Source organism: Akebia trifoliata, chromosome 3 (assembly GCF_017979445.1).
Source record: "Akebia trifoliata isolate Shusen 1 chromosome 3, ASM1797944v1, whole genome shotgun sequence".
Lineage (NCBI taxonomy): Eukaryota > Viridiplantae > Streptophyta > Magnoliopsida > Ranunculales > Lardizabalaceae > Akebia > Akebia trifoliata.
The window spans coordinates 8031737-8057298 of NC_141377.1; the positions used below are offsets into that span (position 1 = coordinate 8031737).

Sequence of the window (25562 nt, forward strand, 5' to 3'; positions counted from 1 at the left end):
TGGTAAAACACCCTAAATTATTTGTCACACACCAACTAAAAATTAAGAAAAAAGAGAACTATCGGCACCCCAACATTTACTCATTACACTACAACAAAATTTAAGAAATAAAAACTTTAAATCGGAAACCTCTCTTTTGAAGAAATCAAATATAGATTTGGATTTCGCATTTTGAGGGAAAGAACTGAACCAACCGTCCTCCCAAAAGAGAATCCTTCCCAGCCCCACAAGGCCAACCTTCTGAACAACTCAAGAGAGCATTTGAGAATACCTTTCCGTGAAGAGTCTTCATGGACTTCAAATTCCTCCACAGTAAATAACTTCCAATTGACAATATTTATTATTTAAATATAAAAAAATGTGTTATTATTTACACGTAAATATATTTGAATAAATAATTGTAAACCAAGTTAAATGATTTCTCTCATACGAGACAAGATGACTTACCTAAGATAACTCGGTCTAATCCATGAACGAGGCATCAAACCAAAATTTGAAATCATGTCTTGTAGTGGATTATTAGAACAGTTTTAAGTTCAGTAAAAGTGGGATGTTCTTCCCCTTTTGGAATCAAACTTCTCTTCAACCTTCACTGAGTTATCACAGCAGATGCAGATTCAAGAAATGTGAGTATAATTGGGATAGATCGTTTGGAGATTGACAGAACCCATTAAGGCGACACTTGTTAATATGATAAAAATAAAAAATAAATCATATGTTATTCTTTTTTCTTTTTTCTTTTTTGGTGTAAATTTTCATTAAAACAAGCAGAAAAGCACATGAGGTGGTCGAGGAGACCTACCTGATAGGTAAATAGACAACCCTAATTAGGTAAGCAAACAACCGACAACCAAGGAAACGTCTACTACATAACATCGCGACACACTTGCAGACCTTAACTCTTTTCAAACTTCACACCAGGAAAAACTAAAGCCTAAAATACTGCTAATTACTTCTTGAACAGTAAGTTCCTTTCCATTAAGACTAGAATGGCTCTTTCCTTCCAAAGCCTCCGTATAGAGAGAAGAAAAAAAAAACATGCGGCAACCCTTACGGGAAATGCTGGATTTGCAAGTGAGATCACATTTGGAAACAATAGGACGCTTGTATTGATTGTACGTTCTGTCAGCTTGTTTAGCCTACATGGTTCTGTCAGCTAAAGTCATACCTTGTCAGACACGCTAGTGATACCAGCTGAAAAGAACTCCTCGGCTCGATCAATGAAGCTGCTCGGGAATCTACTATGTAACATGAAAGTAGATGAAGTCTCCGAAGCAGGTAGGTTGTGCTTGAGAGCCCAATCTTCACAAGTTTTCGTTGCTTTGCCATCCTTTTGGTTTCTCGACTTGCTTACTCTGACACTGTTTCCCAATGTACCACCACTCTTTCCCAAAGAAACCCGAGTGTTTCTTTGATAGTGCCGGGATCTTATGGGGAAGTCAACTTGAAACATTTTAGGTTCTGTCCCCGCTTGATTACCTTCACATGAGTCAGTTGTCATCGTGGGATTGTCTAGGAGTGATGGATTGGATTGAACAGAAAGCAATCCATTTCTGCATGATCCGAGTAGGGAAAGTAGCATGTCGGTACTGAGTTCTTGTTGAACCACACCCCTGTTCTGCTCACACCCGTAGCATGAAGCGACTAGTGTGCCAGCCAATATGGGCATTAACTCGGGGTCGCTGAAGAACACAAATGGAAGATCACAGACCTGTTTTGACAAAGCTGAACAGGTTAGATGTTTCCATTCAAACATTGAAGATCAAAGAGAAGAATTATGAGACCTGATTAATTAACCTTGTGAAGGATAGTAGGGCTCTTGCCCCACCGAAGCACTGCTTGATTTCCGGGATGAAACAAAGCGAAGTAGCCAAGAAGTAATAGAGATTCAAGCAAAAGCAGACCCACCTGAGACAAGTTGCAAAATGCAGATAATTATACCTCAGGTACTGCACATATATGCTAGCACGTGTAATAAAAATTCGGCTTCGAATGTAGTCATGAACCAAATTGAAATAACATAAACTAATTCAAAAATCCAGATTTTTGAATTTCAAGACAACAATTCACAAGGTTAGAAATGTCAGCATGAATGATCCCCTCCATAATTTATTTATTTTTTGGATAGGTAAAATCAAATTATATTAGAAGTGGTCGAGATGACCAAGAAGAAAGAGTACACAAGACACCAAAACACAACTTGGACAATCTACAAATACAGTCCCATATAAAACACATTGTATGGTTGGATTGTTTAATATTATATATATAGAAAACACATTGTATGGTTGGATTGTTTAATATTGTATACATAGGAAAAAGGTAATATGGAATAAACGACCATATAGAGCATGGACCAAGGGCCCCATTTAAACCACGTGGAATACCACAGTGGCCCAAATGACACTGCAGCCCTTCAAGGTTCACAGTTTAGACTTTATGTTAGGTCTTCACAACAAAATATATATAAACATGAAAAAAAAAAATCTTTTTTGCTTGGTCAACTTTTTTTTTTTTTTTGAAAGGTATAATATATTTGATAAAAAGGGCAAACGAAATACAAGGAGGCAGAGAAAGCCTTACGAGAAGCAACAAAGAAAAGAAACTACAGCCTCAATGATTACAAAGAGAGTGCCATCTAAATACAAAATCATCAAAGGAAGTTCCCGCAAACTCAATGTTCTGTTTTGACCAAAGGTATAAGCAACCCAAGATCTCCAAGAAAGCTGCATGAAAGTTACATTTATTAAAATGAAAAAAAAAAAAAAATATATATATATATATATATATATATATATATATATCTTTTTTGCTTGGTCAAAACTTTGAAAATGGACAGCCTCATTTATTAGGCATTGACCAATGGTGAAAACTTTCTTCTTCTTCTTCTTCTTCTTCTTTCAAATTCTTAAATTCTGTGCTCTAAATCCATACGGCACCCGATCATGTTTTTGGGTGCTACGTGGACATGTGGGCCATATAGATAGTCAGTCCATGGAACCCAATCTCATAAGCAAAAAAGATCCGAGAACATCTAAATATAGAAAATTACCTGATCTCCAGCTAATTTCCACTTGCTTGTACAGTGAGAGAGAAGAAAACTCATCAAATGGAAGAACTCCATTTTTAGGTCTGGCCTAGCCTGTGCACAATTCAAGCAAAAAATGTGTCCATTTATTGCATAACATGTTAAATTGATGCGTGACATACGTGTAAATAAAAATCGAAAAAGAGAACCAGAATGGAGATAAACTCAAGAAGTTCAATATCCTTAACCAGACCTTAACATGATAAACAATGACTTACTAGCATTTTCTGCATAAGAGTAATATCCAGTAGAGCCAGATTGTTCAACACCTTTAATACGCCTGTTGCCACTTCTTCAAAATTTGATGGAAGAACATAAGATGCCTAAAATTCAAAAATGGATTATTCAATGTTGAACTCCACATGCAAGACAAATTTTCAACAATCAAAATTGTGGAAATTGTGATGCTCAAGTAATGAACCTTAATAACGCACTTAAAAATACATTGCTAGAATCCAACTGTTTCATGAGATCAAGATACAGTTCAACAGGGAGAATTTTTCACAGATCTTCCATAACATTGCTAGTAGAATAGTGTCACATGGGAAAGAAATAATATGCCATTTGTGTACTAATAAGAGAAGTACATTGGTTAGGTCCACGAATTGATGTCAGTCTTCACCTATTTTACCAAGTGACAATAGATGTTGGATTAAAAGAAGTATAACCCTGAAGATTAGAAGAAATAAGGGGTTACATTTGCCTAGAAAACAAGAAAAAAAAAAAAAAAAGACACCAATAAGCATGTTATTAAAACTCTTTCTTTACAAGTAAATGTATGTTGAGAAAGAAGGGACAAATCTCCAAAATATACAACCTATAGGGACAAGAAGTCCCTTAAAAGACTATACCAAAACAAAAAAAGTAGAGAGAGAGAGAGAACCCTAAGGAAACCAAGGGCAAATGTATGGTATCATAGAGTGATACCCATTTTGTAACCAAGGAATCAGGTTACACTTTTGTACCCATTTTTCACTACAAAAAGTTAGAAGAAAAATGTATGGTAGCCCAAGATGCCATGTCCGGGGCTCAAGACCCATAGCTCAGTTGGTTTCACACATTGCAAAACAACTCTGAGGTCGTGGATTCAAGTCCAGCTCACCCATCAACAAAAAAAAAAAAAGATGCCATGTCTGCAACACATTAATTGTCAGCTTCCCCACTCCTCACGATGCAGTAAATAAGACGCATAACAACAGGGTATCATAGAGTGATCATGTAATTGCAGCTGAAAGCAAAGTTACCTGTTCAGAGGACAATCTGCTATTTGCCTGTAACAGCACAGCCGTCAACAGTGAGGGAAGGCTGACCAGGCCGGTTTCAGCTATGACAGAAAGAAGAAACGTCACAGGCTGCTTCAAGTCCTGAATGTTTTCTTTCTTTCGACCAGAACCAATATCTGTGGAGCTCTTCACATCCTTCTGAGCTAAGGAGGGCTTGGATTGCCATTCAACAAGACATTTATGGGGTGCACCTGAAATATGATTCAAGTCAACTGAAATATCCGTCAAATCTTTCTCAGGATCCCTGGCATTTGATAGTGGCTCCTCATGTTTAATCAACAAACATGATTCATTCAATGGTTTTTCCTCTGTTACATCTGATAGAGGTCTATCTGTAACAACATTTTGATCCCCATCAGTGATATTTGAAGAGGAATTGTGAAGCTCTGTGGATTCCGCAAGTTTAGTTTCTTCACTTTCATTTGCCGAGACAGTTTTAGATGGAAAATATCCCCAATCTATTGAAGAAATGGTCTTGGGTCTGGATGTTAAAACTGCAAGAAGATTCAAACTTAAAATAATAGACGAAGGAAAAGGGGAACCTTCAACCTGGGGCCTATCATAGAGCGCAAAAAGATCTCGAAGCCGGTGAATAACTTGATAGGCAATCACAAGCTCCAACAAACCATCCAACATCTGGAGTTGCCTTTCGTCTGGGCAGATGTGACCAATAATAGTTGTAACAGTCCATAAGAAGCCCTCCAGTACTTCAGAGACTGACTCAAAATTCTCAATCGAAGTTTTGCTTAATAATGAGTTAGAGTTTCCGGGGACATTCAAAGATGCTGCAATCTTGATATAATTCTCAAGAGCTGCAGATAACATGGGAATAATTGGAGGCAAGAGGTTTTGTGCAAGAAAATAACTCCGATTTGCAGGTACAGACAGCACAACCCTCAGAAGTCTTAAAAGGTAGATTGTAACCTGGCAAGCTTCAGGCCTTGATGTGTGAGAAGCAGGCAGTGCAGAAGCAATGAAATCAAGCAAACCAGCTTGGCGAGATGCATGTAGCTCAGTTTCCCTTCCTTCAAAAAACTAGTTCACATGAACAGAAAAGAAAGAGTAAATTATTATCCAACCCATATCAAATTACCAAGCCAAAAGGAAAGAACTGGCGTCCCCTACATTGAAATAGTCACCCAAAAAGATTGTTTTCATGAACGTTTTCATCACAAGCATCAGTCAGAACTTCCCTAACATTTTTTTTTTTAAATATAATTTTATTCCAAGAAGAGAACAATGTACTAAAAGGCAGTCGAGATGACTGACCTGAAAGCAAAGGGAAAAAAAAAAACTACCTTAAATAAACAGATTCCCACCTAAAAGCAAACTCCTCAAAAAAGCACCTTTAAACTCAACAAAGAGTTTACACCAAGAAAATAAAAACCCAAGGATATTTAAACAAAACTCCTGAAAAGTGGACTGAACCCCTTGAAGAGATGAGGTACAATTTGGGTGACCAATTGTACCCTCCTACCATCTCCCTTTATGTAACCACCTTTTGGAATAAAACTTGCTGACTTAACTAAAGCTCTGTCTCCTATGTAAATGACAATTTTTTATTCAAAAAAAATTCCTTTGAAGATTTCCTGCTTAGGTGGGATTTTGTAAGTAACGAGTTAAACTAGCTTGTTTTTCTTCTTTGAGAACATCTTGTCCTCATGTCAGTAAAATTTTACTTGTCAAAAAAAATGTAGATGGCAATCACATATGTGGAGGCACTGAAGAACAAGTATGTGGAATCTAGTCATATTATATGAATGGAAATGTCTTACTTTTTTAAATATTTTTTTTGACAGCTAAGCGGTTTAAAGCACCAGGCCTGTGATATTATCATGCATAGGCCTTACCAACTTAACAAGTTGGCACCTTCGAAATGTCCTAAGTATATGATAATCTATGCATAAAGATTTTGGAGATATATATGTATATGATTATTTCTTCCTTCTCTAGTTTCTATGCACAAAAATAATCCTTAAATGCTCCTAAGTGTTTGATTTTGGATGTAAATCTTTTCAATGCCAATTTTGCAAACTGGGATAAGGGAAGCCTTAACCAAGCAAAGAATGGGACTTAATTGCTATCGCATGGCTGGCTATACAAACAGTAATAATTTACATACAAAAATTAATAAAAAGACCCAAAAGAAGTACCTTGATCATATCACTGACTATTAGTCCTATGCTTGCAGCCCCTTCTTTTCTAGCCTGCCGAAGCCTTTGAAGTTCCTGAAGCCATCTTCCAATTTTCCCCCTCGCAGATCCCATTAGAGTTCTATACCCAATACCCGAACTCTCAGCACTTATTGGAACCTCGGGGAATTCGTATTTCAGAGCCATAAGTCTTTGCCTAATCTTTTTAATCCTTCTCTTCAACGAAGGCTGCTGTGCAGTATCACCTATTCCCAAAGCAGAACCTCCTACACCTAAAATACTGTTTGCTTGATAATCTTCAACATTACTGGTTGACGTAGATTTCCCCAGGCCCTCCTTGTTCGAAGATCGGCGCAATAAAGGTGAAGATTGGTCCCTGAAATCCATAGCAGCTCTCTCCCGTATTTGCTCCAAGTAGAACTTGCGACGCTGTTCACTTTCACTAAGTCTCTCGGCTAATTTCTGAGCCAAGAGTTCAGCTTCCTCTTGTTGGGCTTTAGCCCTAACTTCTTTTCTCCGAAGCTGTTCTATCGCCCTTGCCTCACGTGCCGCGCTTGAAGCCTTACGATCCTCTTCTCTTCTTACCTGAGCCTCTTCTTTCTTTTTCTGTGTCTCGGCAAGGCGTTGCAACTTTTCAGCTTGAAGAAGCCTCCTTCGTTCTAACACAGCTTCTTCTCTTGCCAAGTCCTCTTTCTGTTTAGTCTTAATTATCTGTAGCTTTCCAGCTCTCCTCAGCTCCGAATCATGTAGTTTCTGACGCAGCATAAACTTTTTATTCTCTTCATTTAAGGAAGTAATGAAACGGACCTCGTTAACTTTACTGCTTTCATCACCAGCCCTTCTCGCAACTTGAGCTAGATAAGCTTCATGTCGAGATTCACTACGCTGCTGTCGAGCATTCATTCCCTCTCGTAACTTCATAGTACGAACGGCTTGCCACTCATTAACACGATTTAATTTCTCTGATGTACGTTGTAGCCTTTGCACTCTCTCATTCTCTAATTCACTTCTAATCCTCATTGCCCGTGCATGCTTTTCTGCTGCTTCTTTTTTCAGATCCAATGTAGTTTTCTTCTTCTTTTCAGGAGACATTAATTTATCATGCAAAACTCGTGCACGCTCAACGCTTCTCCTGCTCATGCCTGGTGAATGTGAAAATCGAGAAGAGATACGTAATGGAGATGTGAGTATATCCTCCCAATTCCTCTTCTCTTTCCACGCATCCATGGACTTGCATGATGTTGTATTCCTCTTTTCTTTCTCCTTGTCGGGAAGAGGAATTTGCCTTTTTAGGGGATCCATATATTTGGGATTTTTCTCAGCCTTGCTTTCTGTCAATATTTTTTCCTTCTTGAGCAAATGCTTCTCTGATTCAGAAGCTGATCCATGGGGTTCTCTCTTGCTCTTTGCAACAAGAGAAGGGGCGGTGCTATCCCTCAAAGGTACCTGGGATGGATTGGGATCAGGAGTAGATGAGCTCATCAGTTGTACCGAATATGATTTGCTTGACCTGCCTCCGTCCATGTTTCGCTTCTCCCCATTTAGGTTCCCCTGACCAAGTCCACTCTGCTTTCTTGATTTTATTAATGATTCTCTAGCATTTGTGGTTCTATCATTTCTTCGAGCTGACTTCCCAACAAAATCATTAGAAACATGATTTGCACAAGCAGGGTTCAGGGTTTTTGCATCATGGACTGAACGTATGCTAGTTCTCTCATTCTGAATTTTCTTGAAGGCCTCAAGAGATGAAGAGAGTATTTCTGCTCTATGAGGTGATGCTGTCATTCTCCGAACCTGCACTCAAGCAGTAGTAACTAACATTTTTGTACTGTACACTAGTACTTGAAGCAAGGCAGGAATGGCAAATGTATATTTTGTACGAAGTCAAAAAAAATTAAAGAATCTAATAGAATTTATAAATCAATTATTAGTTTACTAATAGGCTGCCTGTTATTCCCATGTCCACTGCTCATATACACCAGGAAAACTTTAACGTTCATATTATCTTAGGGTGGAGGCAAGCACAAGGAAAAAGGGGGACTTAACAAAATTGCCAAATCAGTTTATCTATTTAATGAGTTAGGCTGAAAATGAGACATTCCATAAAAATGCTTATAAATCGTATTTAAGTTGTGTTACACTTGTACAAGATAAAATTAAATGGGATTTCAGATTCCAAAAGTGGTAAGTTAAAAATCAGCAGTTGCAAAAAGATTTTGGACACAAGCAAAACTCCCATAGGCCGTAGCTTATAATAAACAGATAAACAAACAAAAACATAAACAAAAGATGAGTTTTCATGCTGAACAGAAAGCCACTTAAGAATTTATATCACCAACTATTAATAGCAAGTTGTGATAGTCCATACAGCGAAGCTATCATTTGTGTTGAAAAATTTTAACTAAGAAAAGCATAAGAACAGTATGCGTGGTGTAATGGGATGACATCTTCAAACCACATGAAGACACAAAGACAGTGTCTTCATATGTGGCAGCTGAGGTGCCAGGACCAAAGGGGTTCAAAAGTTGGTTACATCACTCCCATCTTGTGTGGCACATTCACCCAATTTCTTTCTGCTAATGGAAAAAAGAGAAATAATTCATTTGCTTTCCTCTTTATTTAAAAAATTCAAAGATGACCATTAATTGGCGAAGGGAGCAAGTCATGGGCGCCACTGGGTTGTGAGGTGGATAAAGACCTTGTCCACATGGCCAACTAAATGATTGTTCACTAAACAGACACGAGATTTTCCATGTCAGTGTCCCATGTGAGAACCACCCCTCGTATTAATTTGGGGAAGGGAACAAGGCATGGGAGGCTACAGGGTTGTGAGGTGGATAAAGACATTGTCCATCTGGCCAACTAAATGGTTGTTTACCAAACAGACACCAGATTTTCCATGTCAGTATCCCATGTGAGAACCCCCCCCCCCCCCCACAACCCCCTCGGGCACAACACTCATTAATAGGGTAAAAAGTCCAAGGCAACAGCCTAGGCTACCTGTGGGGGTGAAAATTTGGAACTTAATTATGATTGACAATATGGCCTTTTTGAGATGTATACCTAGGAATTATGCCATTTTGAGATGCGTGTCAGATGTTGCATATCCCCAAGTCTGCCACATATCTTGAAACCAAGTGGGGTTACAAATCAAGGGAGAGTTACTAATACCCTCAATCAAATGGGAATTATGAGTTCCTTCAACCTGAGAAGTTATGGAATCCTTTCATCAAGAGAAGTGATTGAATGATGAGACGAGAATATGGAACCCCCTTATCAAAGTGTATTCACCCGATCCAATTCGATCGCCCATGACACATTTGGAGGTCACGGTCGAAGTCCAAGAAAGCTAACTTTCAAAGTAGAGATTTGAAAGTTAGCTTCCCTCTCTTTACTATTACAATGAGAGAGGGATGAATAGGCATTTACTTTCAAAAGTTAGCTTTCTTGGACTTTGACCATTACCCCAAAAATGAGAGAGGGGAAGAATTAGTTTTGTGGCACTAAAACCCATGCTTTGAAAGTAGTGTGTGTTTTGGAATATGAAAAGATGTTAGTAGCTATGTGTTAAGTTAGCCTATTTACTAGGAGAGTATGTATCAAAATTTGTACCCAAGAGTTTATGAGGTGCTGGGAATTGAGATCATTTTGTAACCTATATGAATTCATTGTGCGGGGATATCCATAGTAGAATTACGGGTGTAGTGTGTGGAGAGGCATTTTGAAGGGAGTCGATAAATTTGATAGGGAGATTAGATTCAAAGTGGGATTGGGGGATAAGGTTAGATTTTGGGAGGATCGATGGTGTGGAACTTCATCTCTGTCGACTCAATTTCCATCCTTGTACGCTTGCTCTTTAAAAAAGAATAATTCAGTGAGGCAATGTCTGACTCGAAATGGGAATACTGATTCTTGGGATCTGGGATTTAGGAGGAATTTCAATGATTGGGAATTGATGGAGATTGCATCTTTCTTAGATCTCCTAAACTCGATCCAACTTAGAGAGAATGAGCAAGATAGAAGAGAATGGATCAAGACTAAGGATAAGAAGTTCTCTGTCAAGTCTTTCTATTCTTGCCTTCTCCCTCTGAGTGAGGTTTCTTTCTCTCCTACTATCATTTGGTCTGCTTTTGTTCCTTCTAAGGTGTCTTTCTTTGTCTGGCTTGCCTCTTTGGGGAGAATCCTCACTTTGGATACATTGATTTGTCGGGGGTGGATCACCCCTAATTTTTGTTTTCTTTGCTCGAGGGATGGGGAGTCTGCTAATCATATCCTAATCCATTGTTCTTTCTCCCGTGTTATTTGGATGTTTTTCTTTTCTCGCTTTCAGGTGGATTGGGTTCTTCCATTATCTTTTTTTGCGCTTTTAGAGGGTTGGACTTTTAATATCTTCTCTTCGAGAAAAAAACACCTTTGGGCTATCCTTCCATCGGCCATTGCTTGGGGTCTCTGGAGAGAGCGGAACAACAGAGTATTTCATGGCAAGGAGAGCTCAACTTACTCTGTGATTTTAGAGATTCTGGGATTTCTGTTCCTTTGGTCAAAGTTGAGTAGAGACTTTGAGGGAGTGTGCTTCCATGATTTTGTTAGTAATTGGGAAGCTATTTGTGATTAGGTCCTCCCTTCTTGGGGAGTTTTTTTTTTCCTTTCTTTGTTTTTTCTTACTGTTTTTTAATCTTGTATTGGGGGGCTATCTCAGCCTCATCTTCTCGTTCCGTTTTTTAATACAAGCTTATATTTATCAAAAAAAAAATATATCCATAGTAGAATAGAAGAGTAGAAAAACCTAATGTGTTTGTCTCTTGGATTATACTATGTATTCCTTATTTGTAATCCAAGTTGAAGAATGTTGATGCTGGACGGTGAGGGGAGAAGTACAAAATAAGGGGGTTTAGGGAAATTTGGTTGGGGATTGGGCTAGGATTTGGGCTGGGATAGGGTAAACCCAAAAGTAAAATTTTATTTTATTTTTTTTTTTTTTTTGCGCAATTACAACAAGATATATGAAAATGGTTAAAGGTTAAGGTTTATAGGGTAATGGTTAAGAGAATGGAAAAATTATTGGGTTGAGGTTTGTAAGTTTCAAGAATTAATAAAGGAGTTTCAAGATTCAAGAATCCAAGAAATCAAGAATCAAGAATTCAAGAATTCTTGAAAAATCAAGAAAACTAAGTTTATGGGTTGGGTTCTTGAAAGGATTAGAGGGTTCTTGATGGTTTCTTAATCTCTCACATATAAACAAAAGAAAATAAAGGATAAGAAGAAAATTAAAAAAAATAAAAAAATTGATATTTACCTTTGAATCACCCTAATGATTTTCATGGCATCAATCACATTGAATGCACCAACATTCAAAAGAAAACAGAAACTTCTGTAATTTGTTTATTCCCCATTCTCCCTCAATAAACCCTAATACAATCTCTAAATAAGGAAAATCAACCAAGAGTCCTACGAAAACTAAAATACCTAATTTTTGTAACTTTCTCTCTCCTAAATTTTCACCCTAATAAACTTAAACAAAATACATACTAAAATTATCAAACTGCCCATAAATATTATACTAAGACCATGGGCCAATAAAACATGAAAATTGTTGAATAATTCTGATTATTAGAGTGTTAATTCTGATTATTAGAGTGTTTTTTAGTTAGTTGTCCTTTTTAGTCTTTTCCATTGTTTAGTCTTGTAATTCTTAGTTAAAGCCTAATTAGGGCAGATAATAATACAATAACTATTTTCTCTCTAATCTTCAATTTGGTATCAGAGCAAGGCCCTCTCAATCTCAACTACTGCTTCGTCTGCTACACCTTCATCATCTTCCTCTCTCTTAAATCACCTCCACACTCCTCGTCTTCAATCCCTATCACCCTTACGGGGGTTCTCCTCCACTCTACACCTAATCGCATCATGCGATAGGGGTTCTAGATCTGTCTGAAGCCTGTGATCAGGCTGTTCTATCAGCAAGGTTGTTGTTTGGAGTTAACAATAACAACAACATGATGATATAGTGTTGGTTTGTCATCAACGATAACAACAGAGGTGCTGTTTGGCTTCCACGACAGCAGCAGCAGTGCTGTTTGACTTCCACGACAGCAGTAGAAGTGCTGTTTGACTTCCATGGCAACTGCAGAGGTGCAGTTGGGTCTTACGATCAGTACAGAGATGCAGTTTGGGTCTGGTGAATATGAATATAACAGAATCTTTATTTGAGGTTTATCATCACTGCAGAGGTGCAGCTAGGTGTCCACGATCACAGCAGACCCTGTGTTAGAGGCTGCAAACATCTACAATCACTGCAGAGGTGCAGTTTGTGGTTTACGATCACAGCAGACCTTATTTTGGAGGCTGTGATCACTGCAAATTTATTCTTGGGAGGCTGCGATCACCCCAGATCCTTTGGCTGGAAGCTACGATCACTTTAGTTTTTTTTTTTTTTTTTGTGTTTGAGAATAACAGCAGCAGAAAAATAAATAAATAAATAAATAGACATTTTTTTTTTTTTTTTTTAGTTTGACCTCCCTTAAGCCACAATACACAGACATTTTTTTTTTATGGCCTCTGAAATGTCTTCTTCCTCGATCACCGGTGACAGTGCTGGTTCAGGAGGTCATTCCTCTCATTCGACCGACTTTCCAGGCATCCAAATTACCACTGTGAAGTTAGATGGTCCAAATTATCTTCTTTGGGCTCGATCGGTTGAAATGTTTGTTGGTGGAAAAGGAAAGATCGGTTACCTCACAGGGGCGGAAAAACAACCGGCACCAACTGAAACTACTTATCCCCAATGGTTTGCTAATGACTCTATGGTCCGGTCTTGGTTAGTTACATCTATGCAACCACACATTGCTACTGGTTTCATGTTCTCCAAGACAGTAAAACAGATATGGGATTCCGCAAAGAATATCTATTCGCAACGTCAAAACAATGTCCGGATCTTTAACTTGGAGCGTGAGATTTCCCGCCTTTCACAAGGTGACTCTTCAGTCACCTCCTATATATCACAGTTACGTGCTCGATGGGAAGAGTTAACCTTCTACTCCTCGTCCTATGCTTGGAAGGACTCTGTTGATGAGGCATTATATGCATCGATTCTAGATAAGAATCGAGTATTTCAGTTTCTAGCCGATCTTCGGGATGAGTTTGAGTATGCGAGAGTTCATTTATTGGGTATGGATCCCTTTCCATCCCTACAGACTGCATATTCTTATGTCTTGGCTGATGAGAGTCGTCGCGCGGCTGTACTACCTCATTCTTCAGGAGATCACTCAGCTATGTTTGCTCGCCTACCTTCTCCACAGCCTTCTAGTGGGTCTCTACCTACCCGTCAGCAACATAAGTGTGATCATTGTGGGAAGTTGGGTCATGTGAAGGCTCGGTGTTATGCACTTCATGGTCGTCCTCCTCATCAACAACGACACCAGTCTCAACGTTCTTCAGCTCATGCAGTCTCTCAGCCAACTACTGATCTAGCACCTCCTGCAGCTACTACCATCTCCTCAGATTCGGTTTCTCTATCCCAAGCCGAGCTTGACAAGTTCAGGAAATTCTTCAATCAGATGGAGACTTCATCTCAGCCAGTCTCTACATTCGCTAACTCAGGTACCTTTGCATCTGCACACAGTGTTTCCACCACTTCCTCACCATGGATCATTGATTCCGGTGCCTCTGATAACATGACTGGTATGTCCTCCCTTTTCAAAACCTATAGTGTTTGTTCTGGTCATCGTAAGGTTCGCCTTGCGGATGGGTCTTTATCTTCTATAGCTGGTCAAGATCATTTACCTGTCACATCTTCTTTATCCTTAACTAAAACACTACATGTTCCTCAACTTACTACTAACCTGATCTCCGTTAGTAGTCTTACCAAAAATTTGAATTGTAGTGTAATATTTTATCCTTCTCATTGTATCTTTTAGGATCTGGAGTCGAAGAGGACGATTGGCACTGGACGTGAAGTGAATGGCTTGTATATCTTGAACGTACCCAGTTCGCCTAGCACTTATTCTGTCTCTCAGTTTAGTAGTAGTAGTCAGTCTGATAAAGCTCTTGTAATGCGTTGGCATTTACGCTTAGGCCATATTTCCTTTGGCTATTTGAAACACATATTCCCTGATTTATTTAATAATAATACTTTACTTGATTTTTCTTGTGAAACCTGTCAATTAGCTAAACATGTGCGTTCTTCTTATCCTATTAGCATGAATACTACTGCACCTGCTATGTTTGACCTAATTCATTCTGATGTGTGGGGTCCTTCCCCTGTCACATCCACTCTTGATTTTCGTTATTTTGTCTTGTTTATCGATGATCACAGTCGTACCACTTGGGTTTATCTTATGAAACACAAGAGTGAAATTTATGGGATCTTCAAGCAATTTCTTGCTATGGTTCATACCCAGTTTGGTTGTGCTGTCAAAACATTCCGTTCTGATCATGGTACGGAGTACACCTATAGTGAGGTTGTGAAACTTTGTTTAGAGTCTGGCATTGAGCACCAAATGTCCAATGTCAAGACTCCTCAACAAAATGGTCGATCCGAAAGAAAAAATTGTCATATTCTGGAGTTAGCCCGTGCCCTCTCTATTGGCATGAATGTGACACAATCCTATTGGGCCGATGCAGTCCTTACTGCTGTTTACATTATTAATCGGTCCCCCTCCCGAGCTCTTCAGTTTGCCACGCCCCTCTCTCTGCTCCTTTCAGATCGTCCATTATTTTCACTTCCTCCCCGCGTGTTTGGGTGTGTCTGTTTTGTTTAACTTCTTGACCAAACTCGTACTAAACTTGACCCTAAGGCCATGAAATGTATTTTTTTGGGTTATTCCTCTACCCAGAAAGGATACCGTTGTTACCATCCTCCTTCTCGCCGGCGCTTCATTTCTCGGGATGTTTCATTTTTTGAACATACTCCGTACTACAATAGGTCCGTTGGCATTCAATCTGAGTGGTTTCCCTTAGATTCCTCTGATGATCCCTTACCTTCCTTATTTCCTCTTCCCATGCCCGTTCCTCCTTCTTCACCCTCTGTCAGTCTATCACCTCCTCCACTGCAGGTTTACTTTCGACGTCCACGCAATACTACCATCACTCCTATGCCAGGTCAGCTCGCCTCATCGCCTCCAGCTCCGCCTCCATCTGTACCTTGTGATGATCGTCCTATTGCCACTCGTAAAGGTAAGCGCACTTGTACTTATCCTATTTCTAATTATATATCTGATTCTGTCCTCTCACCCTCCTATCGGAGTTTTCTTGCCTCTGTTTCCGCTGTTTCTCTTCCTACTACTGTTGCAGATGCTATTACCCATCCTGAGTGGCGAGCAGCTATGATTGATGAATTAACTGCTCTAGAAAAGACTCAAACTTGGAAAATTGTACCTCTTCCGCCTGGAAGGAAAGCTGTGGGTTGTCGCTGGGTCTTCACACTTAAGCATAATCCGGATGGTTCTATTGCTCGTTATAAGGCCCGTCTGGTGGCCAAGGGTTATACTCAGACTTATGGGATTGATTATCAGGAGATGTTTGCTCCGGTTGCCAAAATGACCACTATTTGCGTTCTCCTTTCTGTTGCCGCTATTAAAAGATGGCCTCTCTTTCAATTGGATGTGAAGAATGTTTTTCTCAATGGTGATCTTCAGGAAGAAGTCTATATAATCCAACCTCCTGGGTTTCTTACATCTGCTTCTCCTGCACATGTATGTCGCCTTCGTCGTTCTCTTTATGGCCTAAAACAGTCTCCTCGTGCATGGTCTGAGCGCTTTACTAAGGCCATGCAGTAGTTTGGATTCCATCAGAGTTCTGCTGATCACACCATCTTCTTGCGTCATTCCCACGGCAAAACCGTTGCTTTAATTGTTTATGTTGATGACATTGTTCTTACTGGAGATGATAATGATGGCATTACCGAGGTCAAAACTTACTTAGGACGTCAATTTGAGATTAAAGACTTGGGGCATCTTCGCTATTTTCTAGGTATTGAGGTTGCGCGATCCCATTCTGATATCTTTATTTCTCAACGTAAGTATATCCTCGATTTACTCAGTGACTCTGGTCAACTTGGTTCTCGTCCAGCTGATACTCCTATTGAGCAGAATCACAGGTTGGCTGATTCTGAGGGGGAGTGTTTGTCAGATATTGGTCAGTATCAACGCCTTGTGGGTAAATTGATCTACTTGTCTATGACTCGCCCCGACATTGCCTATGTTGTTAGTGTTGTAAGCCAGTTTATGCACTCACCTCGAACATCTCATCTTACTGTTGTCTATCGCATTCTTAGATATCTAAAGGGATGTCCTGGTCGAGGTATTTTGTTTAGTAATCATGGTCATCTTCGCATTGAGGCGTGGACAGATGCAGATTATGCTGGGTCAGTGACTGATAGACAATCCACTTCGGGGTACTGTACTAAAATTGATGGCAACTTGGTAACTTGGCGTAGTAAGAAGCAAGATGTGGTTTCTCGGTCCAGTGCTGAGTCAGAATACAGAGCTATGGCACTTGGAGTGTGTGAGTTGTTGTGGCTCAAGACCTTACTAGTTGACTTGTGTCTTTCCATAACAGTCCCTTTTTTGTTATATTGTGATAATAAATCAGCCATTAACATAGCAGCAAATCCGGTTCAGCATGACAGAACGAAACATATTGAAGTTGATCGACATTTTATTAGAGAGAAGATTGTTTCTGAGCAGATTTGTACTCCATTTGTTCCAACATCTCAACAACTCGCCGAAATTCTTACTAAAGGTGTTAGTAAAACTGCCTTTGAAGGTGTCTTATCCAAGTTGGGCATTGTTGATATCCACGCACCAACTTGAGGGGGAGTGTTGAATAATTCTGATTATTAGAGTGTTAATTCTGATTATTAGAGTGTTTTTTAGTTAGTTGTCCTTTTTAGTCTTTTCCATTGTTTAGTCTTGTAATTCTTAGTTAAAGCCTAATTAGGGCAGATAATAATACAATAACTCTTTTCTCTCTAATCTTCAATTAAAATAAACCCAAAAAAAAAATAATAATAAAGTCCTTAAACAACTCAAAGCAAAACAAAACAAAAAAACAAAAAACAACAACTAATCTAAAATAATCTCGACGATAAATCTAAACCTAATTAAGTGAAAAGCTAACTAATTACAAATTTTACGTTGAAACTCTTAACTATTGACTTCATTTGTGCTCCGCATTAAATGCTCTTCGTCTTTGGTCGGAAGGGTCGTATTGTACTCGAACAACTGACAAAGCAAGATTGAACCAAGACCAATAGAAAATATTGTTTTCCATTGATAAACAACACCAATTCCATATAATGTAGATCTGAAAATCTACTACAAAATAAAAATTGAAAAAAAAATTTACAAAAGATATGAGAGATAGATTGGGGAAAGAAATGATTAGGAATATTGCATTCAAGTAACAATTTGGAGATTAACTCGACCCAACAGGGATCCACTTAGCCAAATCATGGAGGACTAGGTCCATTACTAAAAATAGTCTTTCTTCAAAAGAACTACTCAACTCCGAAATTCAATATCAATTTCAAGTCTCTTTTATATTGATTTTTTTTCCTAATCCCCAACTGCCTACATCAATAAAAAACTTAATTACCAAAAAAAAGATTATAACAATATTTAAATATTCTACATAATCTCATTCCCACAAAAATCACTATTTCCATTGTGAGAACCAACCCTAACACTTGGGACATCCCCTCTTTATTATAGGGGTCTTTTGGAATTTAAAATATTAACTAAGGCTATTTTGAAGATAACATAATAAAAAAAAGTTTCCATAATTTTAGAAAACTAAAAAAATAATGTGGTAAGAGGGTCGTGGGATTGTAATTTTACTTATTTTGATGAAAATGACCTTAATAATAATAGTAAGTTAAATGTAAATGTGAGAGAACTTTTGGTCTTACAAATTTTGGTGTCAATAAACACCTATTCATCCCTCTCTCATTATAATAGTAAAGATTTGAAAGTGAGCATTAAATTGCCTGAAAATTGGTGGTTACATTGTTTTCATCTTGCTTACATGTTAGCTGTGTTGACTTACTAGCTTGATTGGTAGTTGGTATTATCTAGGCAATGACATGTATTTGTATTATTTTTACACACTTTTTGCATAAATTTTACTTCATATAAAAATTAAAATATTAATTTTTTCCGTCTCTTAAGCCCCACCAAGGTTCTAAGGGGGTCCATCACCTAGGCCCCCCTTAGCAATTTTAACAACCGTGGTTAACTGAATATCATTTCAAATGGCATGAAAAGAAAACTTAATACATCAAGTTTTGACCCCTAAAAATAAGGCCTAAAGAAAAGTGACGTAACTAGTACTCGTACTCAAATTGGACTCCTAAAATAATAATTAAATAAAAACCATAAGAAATCAAAACTATAGTGTAATAATCTAATTAATTTAAAACTAACCCAAAGAAAATAAATGTGATAAAAATTAAATTTGGATAAACAAGTGAAAATCCAAATAACTATAAAATTGCAATTGGAGCTTGTGACTGTTGGCTTGATTAGTTTCATGCATTATACAGGTATTTTATGGATCGAATACCAACTCCAAATGAGATTGTTTTACAGGTATGTAACTACTGTAAAGATTTGCAATGAATAATGAACCAAGTTTTTGAAGCATAATGAGCAAAGCAAACTCGAGGTCGAGTTTCTCCTCAAACAGGGATGAATGATGAGGCAAGAATATGCAACCCCATCATCAAAGTGGTAGATCCACTCAAGACAAATTTGGGTCGTATTGAACCCGAACTAGATTCAAATGAAGGGCGTCCTTGTTTTATCCTCAAAAGAGTTTGATTCAAATGATAAAGTAGCAATACGCCCCACATATATTATGGGGAACAAATGAATCATTGGGAGCCAAAAGGTTCTCTTGAACCTTTTTGAGTTGAAATTTTGGGAGAAAACAAATATACTAACAGGAAGAAAAAAAGGTTGTAGAAAAATGAGAGGGAATTAATGGGTTTATTAGTTGAAGAAATGACACTTTTGGAGACTACACATATGGCTAGGAGGTGGACGTTTCTAACAGTTTTTGGAGTATAAATTTGAATGGCTTTTTAAGCCTTTTGTAAAATTGAGTATAGACTCTCTAGTTCATCCTTGATTAAGAATTGTGTTTAGAATAACTTACGAGTGTTTAGAATACTTATATGTCGTAAGTACTTCTAATTTTGTGTGTTTTGAGCCATTTTAATATTGTTGTAAATTCATATTTGTGTTCTTTAAGTGTGTGATTGTAATAGAGAGAATTCTGGATTTTTCTATAGAATCTTCTTTTTTCAATTGTGCTTGATCAAGGGCTCCATACATCAGGTTACTAAGCAAGGGGTACAGCAAAGGCATCCTTATACATGGATAAGGGAGAAGGAAAAATGAAAAAGCATGAGAGACATGAATATGAAACAAACATAAGAAAGAAACCCAATAGGTCCAACAAAGGTCAGGTAGGTGCAACAAAGGTCTAAAGAAGAAACACTTACAATATCCAGAGAATAACTCCTGTGGATTGGCTCTTTCAAGAGCCCAGGGCATTGTCACTGATTTAGGTTGACAAAACTTGCCAATAAACAGTGTCTCCTAATTCTCTTTATGCACTATTCGCTCCCTTACTCATAAATCAATTCATATTTCCTAAATTTCTGAGCGTGTGTTGATATGCCATACGATCAAGAAATATGAGTGTGGGGTGGATCTTGAGGAAATGATGGCAAACCAAAAATTTACCCCACCCTACCCTTAGCCAAAGCATTATTATAAGGAAACACTTGCAAAATTGAGGAAGATTCCTAAGCACTGCAGTTGTAGCTAGTGCCGGTATCATGTCGGTACCTTTCTCAGCAGCTAAAAACAAGATTATGCAACAAATATTAGTTCTAATTATCCTAGTGATTTTGACCATGGAGTATGCCATAAAATTTATTTCGTCTTGAAAATATTTTCTTAATTTTCAATAAACCAATGAGAATTGTCCCACTAGGACACAGAAGAACCACAAGTGTATTAGTATATAACAAACTCACTAAGAATAACCATTAGAAAATTTCCCTTGTTGCTAATAATCCATCATAATTCTATCTCTAATATTTTTTTCCTAAAAGGTTTGATGTTTGAATGTGATATATGAACTTTTCTACCAACCGATAAATGTGTAGAGAGCAAGAAACTCTATTTCTACTCAGTGGTGGGGCTACATGGACACCGGTTGAATTGGATGCTCTAGATTTTTCAAAATCAAGCCAAACTTTTCATGAGGTTAAGAAGATCGGAATGGACTAAATTTTTGTGAAGAGGAACTCAACAATATGGAAAACTTACTATGCGATTAGACTGTCTAACATGATCTCCATGTGGGCCACACCACCAGAAGTATTTAAATTTTGAGATTTCCCAATGGAACGTGAAGAAAAAAAAATCAAAACCTTACGAATTTCCATGCTTAATAATGCCCAGGAATGAAATCTGTAATTATATTATTCAATATAGAATGTCATAATTACAAATGAACAGACTTATTTTTTATATGTGAGTTAATGGTTAGGAATTAATAGGTGAAGGCCAATTTTGAACATAGGTTGTCGTATCAACACTCATAAACTTGACAAATTTCACCTTTAGAATGATAAGAGTTATTCATGTCCAATTTTAACTTTCATCTTTTATGCATTCATCTCACATTCTCCATCCTTGAATTTTGCATGCATGCACGCAAGTCTGTCTGTGTTTATTAATATGCAAGTCATGTATCCACGTTAATATTGCGAATCTATTTAACTTATGCTAGTAAAGGGATGGGCTGAGCACACTAACCTCCCAAGAAAGAGCATGTGGCCTGCGGTGGTCAATCTTCACATTCCCAAGCAGCCCATCTACTGATGGTTGAGCAGAGGACCTTTTCGCATTCTCAAATCCTTCAACTCTAGATTTGAGTTCTTTAAAATCAAATCCAGCTTCTTCAAGAACAAGAACAGCCTCTTTCATCTGGTCCAAGTCGCATTCCAATTCACAGAGAAGATAAAGCTCATCAATTGCTCTGTTAAGATTCTCAAACAAAAAGCACCAAAGACGTTGTCGAAACCTTTCTTTGCTTTCACTAGATTCACCTTCTTCAAAGGCATTCATAAACTGGACTTTTGAAAAAGCCATGTTTACTGTATCTTCTTGTGACCCCTTCTGCTCTTCAACAACAACTCCTACTGAAGCATCACCCGAAGCTTCGGGATCACTTGTCAGGACTGGAGGCAAAACTGAATGTTGCCCATCCACAACTATGCTCGTAACCTCATTTTCGACTGGTACTTCAGAAATGTAAACAGCACCATCCTCAGATTTATTATCAAGAGCTGTAGAGAGGCCATTTTCAGTTTCTGGATAATTAAAATCCAAAACATCTTTTACATCAACATTCATCGGCTCGACATGTTTATGGTGGATTTCCTCATGATTGCAATCATTTGGAGTCACCATCTTTTCATCTACAATTGATATCTCATTGAACTCTCTACAATTCTCCTCAAAAGATTCATTCCTCATAGTCGATGAAACCGTTCCAACAAGGTCAGCATCTGCAGGTGTTACCACTGCTTTGTCTTCTTGGGGATCAGCACACGAAGGATCACATGATACTAAGTCGTTAGAATTTCCCAACTTTTTGTACACCAAATTATCATCACCCAGGTTACCAAATTTTATTTCAGCTTTATCCAAATTTTCACGGCATATCACCAAGGCATCATCCTCCAGATCACCCCACTTGATCTTGGGCACGATGTCCAATTTTTCATTTTGAGTAACTATTTTGACCTTTTCGGTTACGTCATTCGATTCCTTGAAATTTGTGGATCTAGCTGGAGGCGACTTGGGAAGTTCGGTATCTAGATTAACAACACATTTATCAAGGCAATGTATGGCCTTCTCTGCTTGTTTCAACACACAATTAGATTTTTCACCATCCACCAGGACATGTGTAGCAAATTCTTGACCAGCAGCCTTATCTGCTTCTTTCGACAGAGAATTAGAATTTTCTCCACCCATCATGACATGTGTGGAAAAATCTTGTCTGACTTTAGAGTGCTGGGATCTCTGCTTGGCATTGGACTTTCCACTTCTGTCATTAACTGAGGACCGATTACGCAGAAAATTAGATCGGCCTTTGTTGGAAAATCCCCCAACCAAACCTTGTATGGAGAACTTTGAGCTACCTCTATGCTTCTGGAGAAGATGAAAGAAAACATAAGAAGTAAAACAGGATATCGGCAGTTAATACGGTTACACACTAAATGGATGAATTCTGAGAAGAAGAAAAATATTCTAAGCCTAACATATGGTTGGTCTCCAATTATTTGTTGCACTAAAAATCTCCACTTAAAAATAAATCCTTCCCAGTAAAAGTTAATCACAGAAAATAAGTTTTTTTTTTCTTTTGCTAGGCATAACATAAAATTGGTAAAGAAAGAAAACTAAAGTAAACTTTATCCTAGGCAAGATTTAAAATCTCGTTTCAAGGAAATGTTTTGGTCAGGAGAAAAATTGAGACAGTTTCATTCAAAACATTCAATGTTTTGGGGTGAATGTTCTGTTCTGGTTTAGGCTGAAACCGTAATGTGCTGCCGAAACATTCTGAAACGGTACAAAATTTTGAACAATGATCCTAGGGAGCTTGCCTGTTAGGACCCTAAATAACAATCTTTAGTTCCCTAGAGATGAACACCAATGAGAGACTTCATTGAAAAGAGAATGGCACCAAAGACTAAAAACTTTGTGGGTTACTTGTTACTTGAAGGCGAATAAATATGAACGTAGAGCCTAAACTCTAGTTGTAATTTTAGAGATGTAGCAGAAAGCCCAGCTTCCCACCTTTGCAGCTAAAAGTTGAAAAATCTCAGCAATACAGAATGTTGAAAATCTATGATATTGTGTACACCTCATCAAACTCAAGTTAAGGAATGAATGCCAAAAATTCTTGAAAGGAGGCCAGCTTCCCAACTTTTTTTTTTATAAGTATAATTTTATTGACAAGGAGGCCAGCTTCCCACCTTGGTAGTTAAAGTTGAAAAATCTCAGCAATACAGAATGTTGAAAATCTATGATATTGTGTACTCCTCATCGAACTCAAGTTAAGGAATGGATGACAAAAATTCTTGAAAGGACACAGGCATGAAAAAATCTTCTTCCACCTTTCTTTCCTGCCTTCTATAGGCCCTCAGTCCAAACCTATGCTACCAGATTAATTCCTACTAGACCAAGCCACAAACCGGTATGAAGTAAACCAATTCGTGGTACAACTCGTACCGGGTCTGTGGAATACAGCAAACCAAATACTAACCAATCTGTGAACCCAACCATTCCGGTTAGCTAAATTTTTTCATTGGGTTCGGCAACCAAACAGTGATGATAAAACATATTTTTTTGAGAAATTCAAAGATGCCACTTCATCTTACTTCTTCATGTAAATGTATAAAAGAGAAGCAAATCTTGTACTACGTCTACTTCTTCACCTATATATAAAAAATTTGGATAAACACCACTTCCCGTCCGACTTGCATGTGTTAAGCACGCTGCCAGCATTCATCCTGAGCCAGGATCAAACTCTCCATGAGATTCATAGTTGCATTACTTATAGCTTCCTTGTTCATCCGCAGCTGCTGGCACAGAGTTAGCCAATGCTTATTCCCCAGTCATTATATGTATATTTTTTTGTTTGACTCTAAGAATTTTTTAATATTATAGTTGTACTTATTACTTGCATTCTTGAATTGTATATAAGCCCAAGAGAACTGAAACTAACAAACCAAGAAAAGAATTATCTCTACGTACCCCTACAAACCAAGTTCATTTTACAGTGGCAAACCATGATCCCGAATTCAAACCAAGCGAACCCACGAATCAGGTAACGTAGGTCCAAAAAAAATCAGTTTATAAATAGTTTTCTAGTATCAGACCCAATTGAGTTTTTTATATGCACACTAGTCAATCCTTCAGTAAATTTTGATTCTACCGAACGAACATTTCTACTTACAGTAATTTTAAAATTGCAAACCGCATTCAACTCACAATACACTTTCACAAATTTCATGATATTCGCACTTATATAGCAATAATTCACCAACTAAAAGGTAAAGATTATACACTTACTAAGCTGGAAATTTGTAGGGTGGACTCAGATTTGCCAGATAGCCATTTTCAAGGCAACAAAACAAAAGAGGTTTTTTAAGATAAATTTCTAACCTTTTGTCTGTAAAAAAGGCAAAATCAAAACAGTTCTACTCATTTGTTTCTCTTTTCTGATCTAATTCCCATCTCATTGGGTGATAGAATGAGGCCAATTTAACGAATTTAGGTAAAATTTTGTAGAATCTACACTGTAATACAACCATAACAATAAAATTTACAAAAATGTTGAGAAAAGAGAGAACAAGAAAAAACCTTTTTCACTTCTAACCATCCCGCGTCCAGATCATCTTCAGCTTTGCAGTTGCTTTCCATCACAATCAGAATCTCACAATAAGAAAACTTTAAAACCCAAAAAGTTCATGATCAGAAAATTTTGAACCATTCAATCCATCAATTCTAAAGTTGCTAAATTTTCGGAACCATTACTAAAAATTGAAAATGAAGACTAATGCACAATAATCATCCCAAAAAACACCAATGTATCTGAAAAATAGTACCAAAATCAAAGAATTCAACCTAAATAATTTATATACTTTACGAAGAACCATGACACGGATACCGAACTAAACCTCTCTCAAAGGGAAAATTCATGAAATCCTCGTGAAACCCTAGAAATTCTAGGAATTCTGGCATAATTTCCGCAGAGACTTATGGTTTTTCTTCAAAGAACGTTGTGGTTTTCCTAGGGTTTCTGAGTGTGGACTGGTGGAGAAGACAGGAAATGTTTACAATTAGCTGGAGCAAGAACAGAAGAACAAGAAGATGGATTTGAATTTACCTATCTGTCCCTACTGAGAAAAGTAATGACATTCACCTCCCACTATATTGTTTTTTTTTTTTTTTT

At 37.8% G+C, this 25562-nt stretch overlaps 1 protein-coding gene across 1 annotated transcript; it reads right to left on the minus strand.

Annotated features, from left to right (window-relative positions):
* Window positions 1–691: 691 nt before the first annotated feature.
* On the minus strand, window positions 692–25435 carry LOC147405864 (uncharacterized). Its single transcript, XM_086433743.1, has 9 exons — window positions 25284–25435; window positions 24971–25054; window positions 21356–22756; window positions 6525–8318; window positions 4333–5406; window positions 3307–3411; window positions 3053–3142; window positions 1798–1908; window positions 692–1711 (listed from the first exon to the last, which is right to left on the minus strand). Exons 2-9 carry the CDS (start codon window positions 25028–25030, stop codon window positions 1163–1165), a joined length of 5184 nt encoding a protein of 1727 aa, XP_086289869.1. The 5' UTR covers window positions 25031–25054; window positions 25284–25435; the 3' UTR covers window positions 692–1162.
* Window positions 25436–25562: the final 127 nt, after the last annotated feature.

Bases quoted from the DNA above. Each gene is read 5' to 3' on its own strand.
- LOC147405864 (XM_086433743.1), bottom strand. From the start codon at position 25,030: ATGGAAAGCAACTGCAAAGCTGAAGATGATCTGGACGCGGGATGGTTA. The intron at 8,319-21,355 runs GTTAGTGTGCTC...GCTTGAGTGCAG, and splicing joins CACATGCTCTTTCTTGGGAG to GTTCGGAGAATGACAGCATC. The intron at 1,712-1,797 runs GTTAATTAATCA...TTGTCAAAACAG, and splicing joins GCCCTACTATCCTTCACAAG to GTCTGTGATCTTCCATTTGT.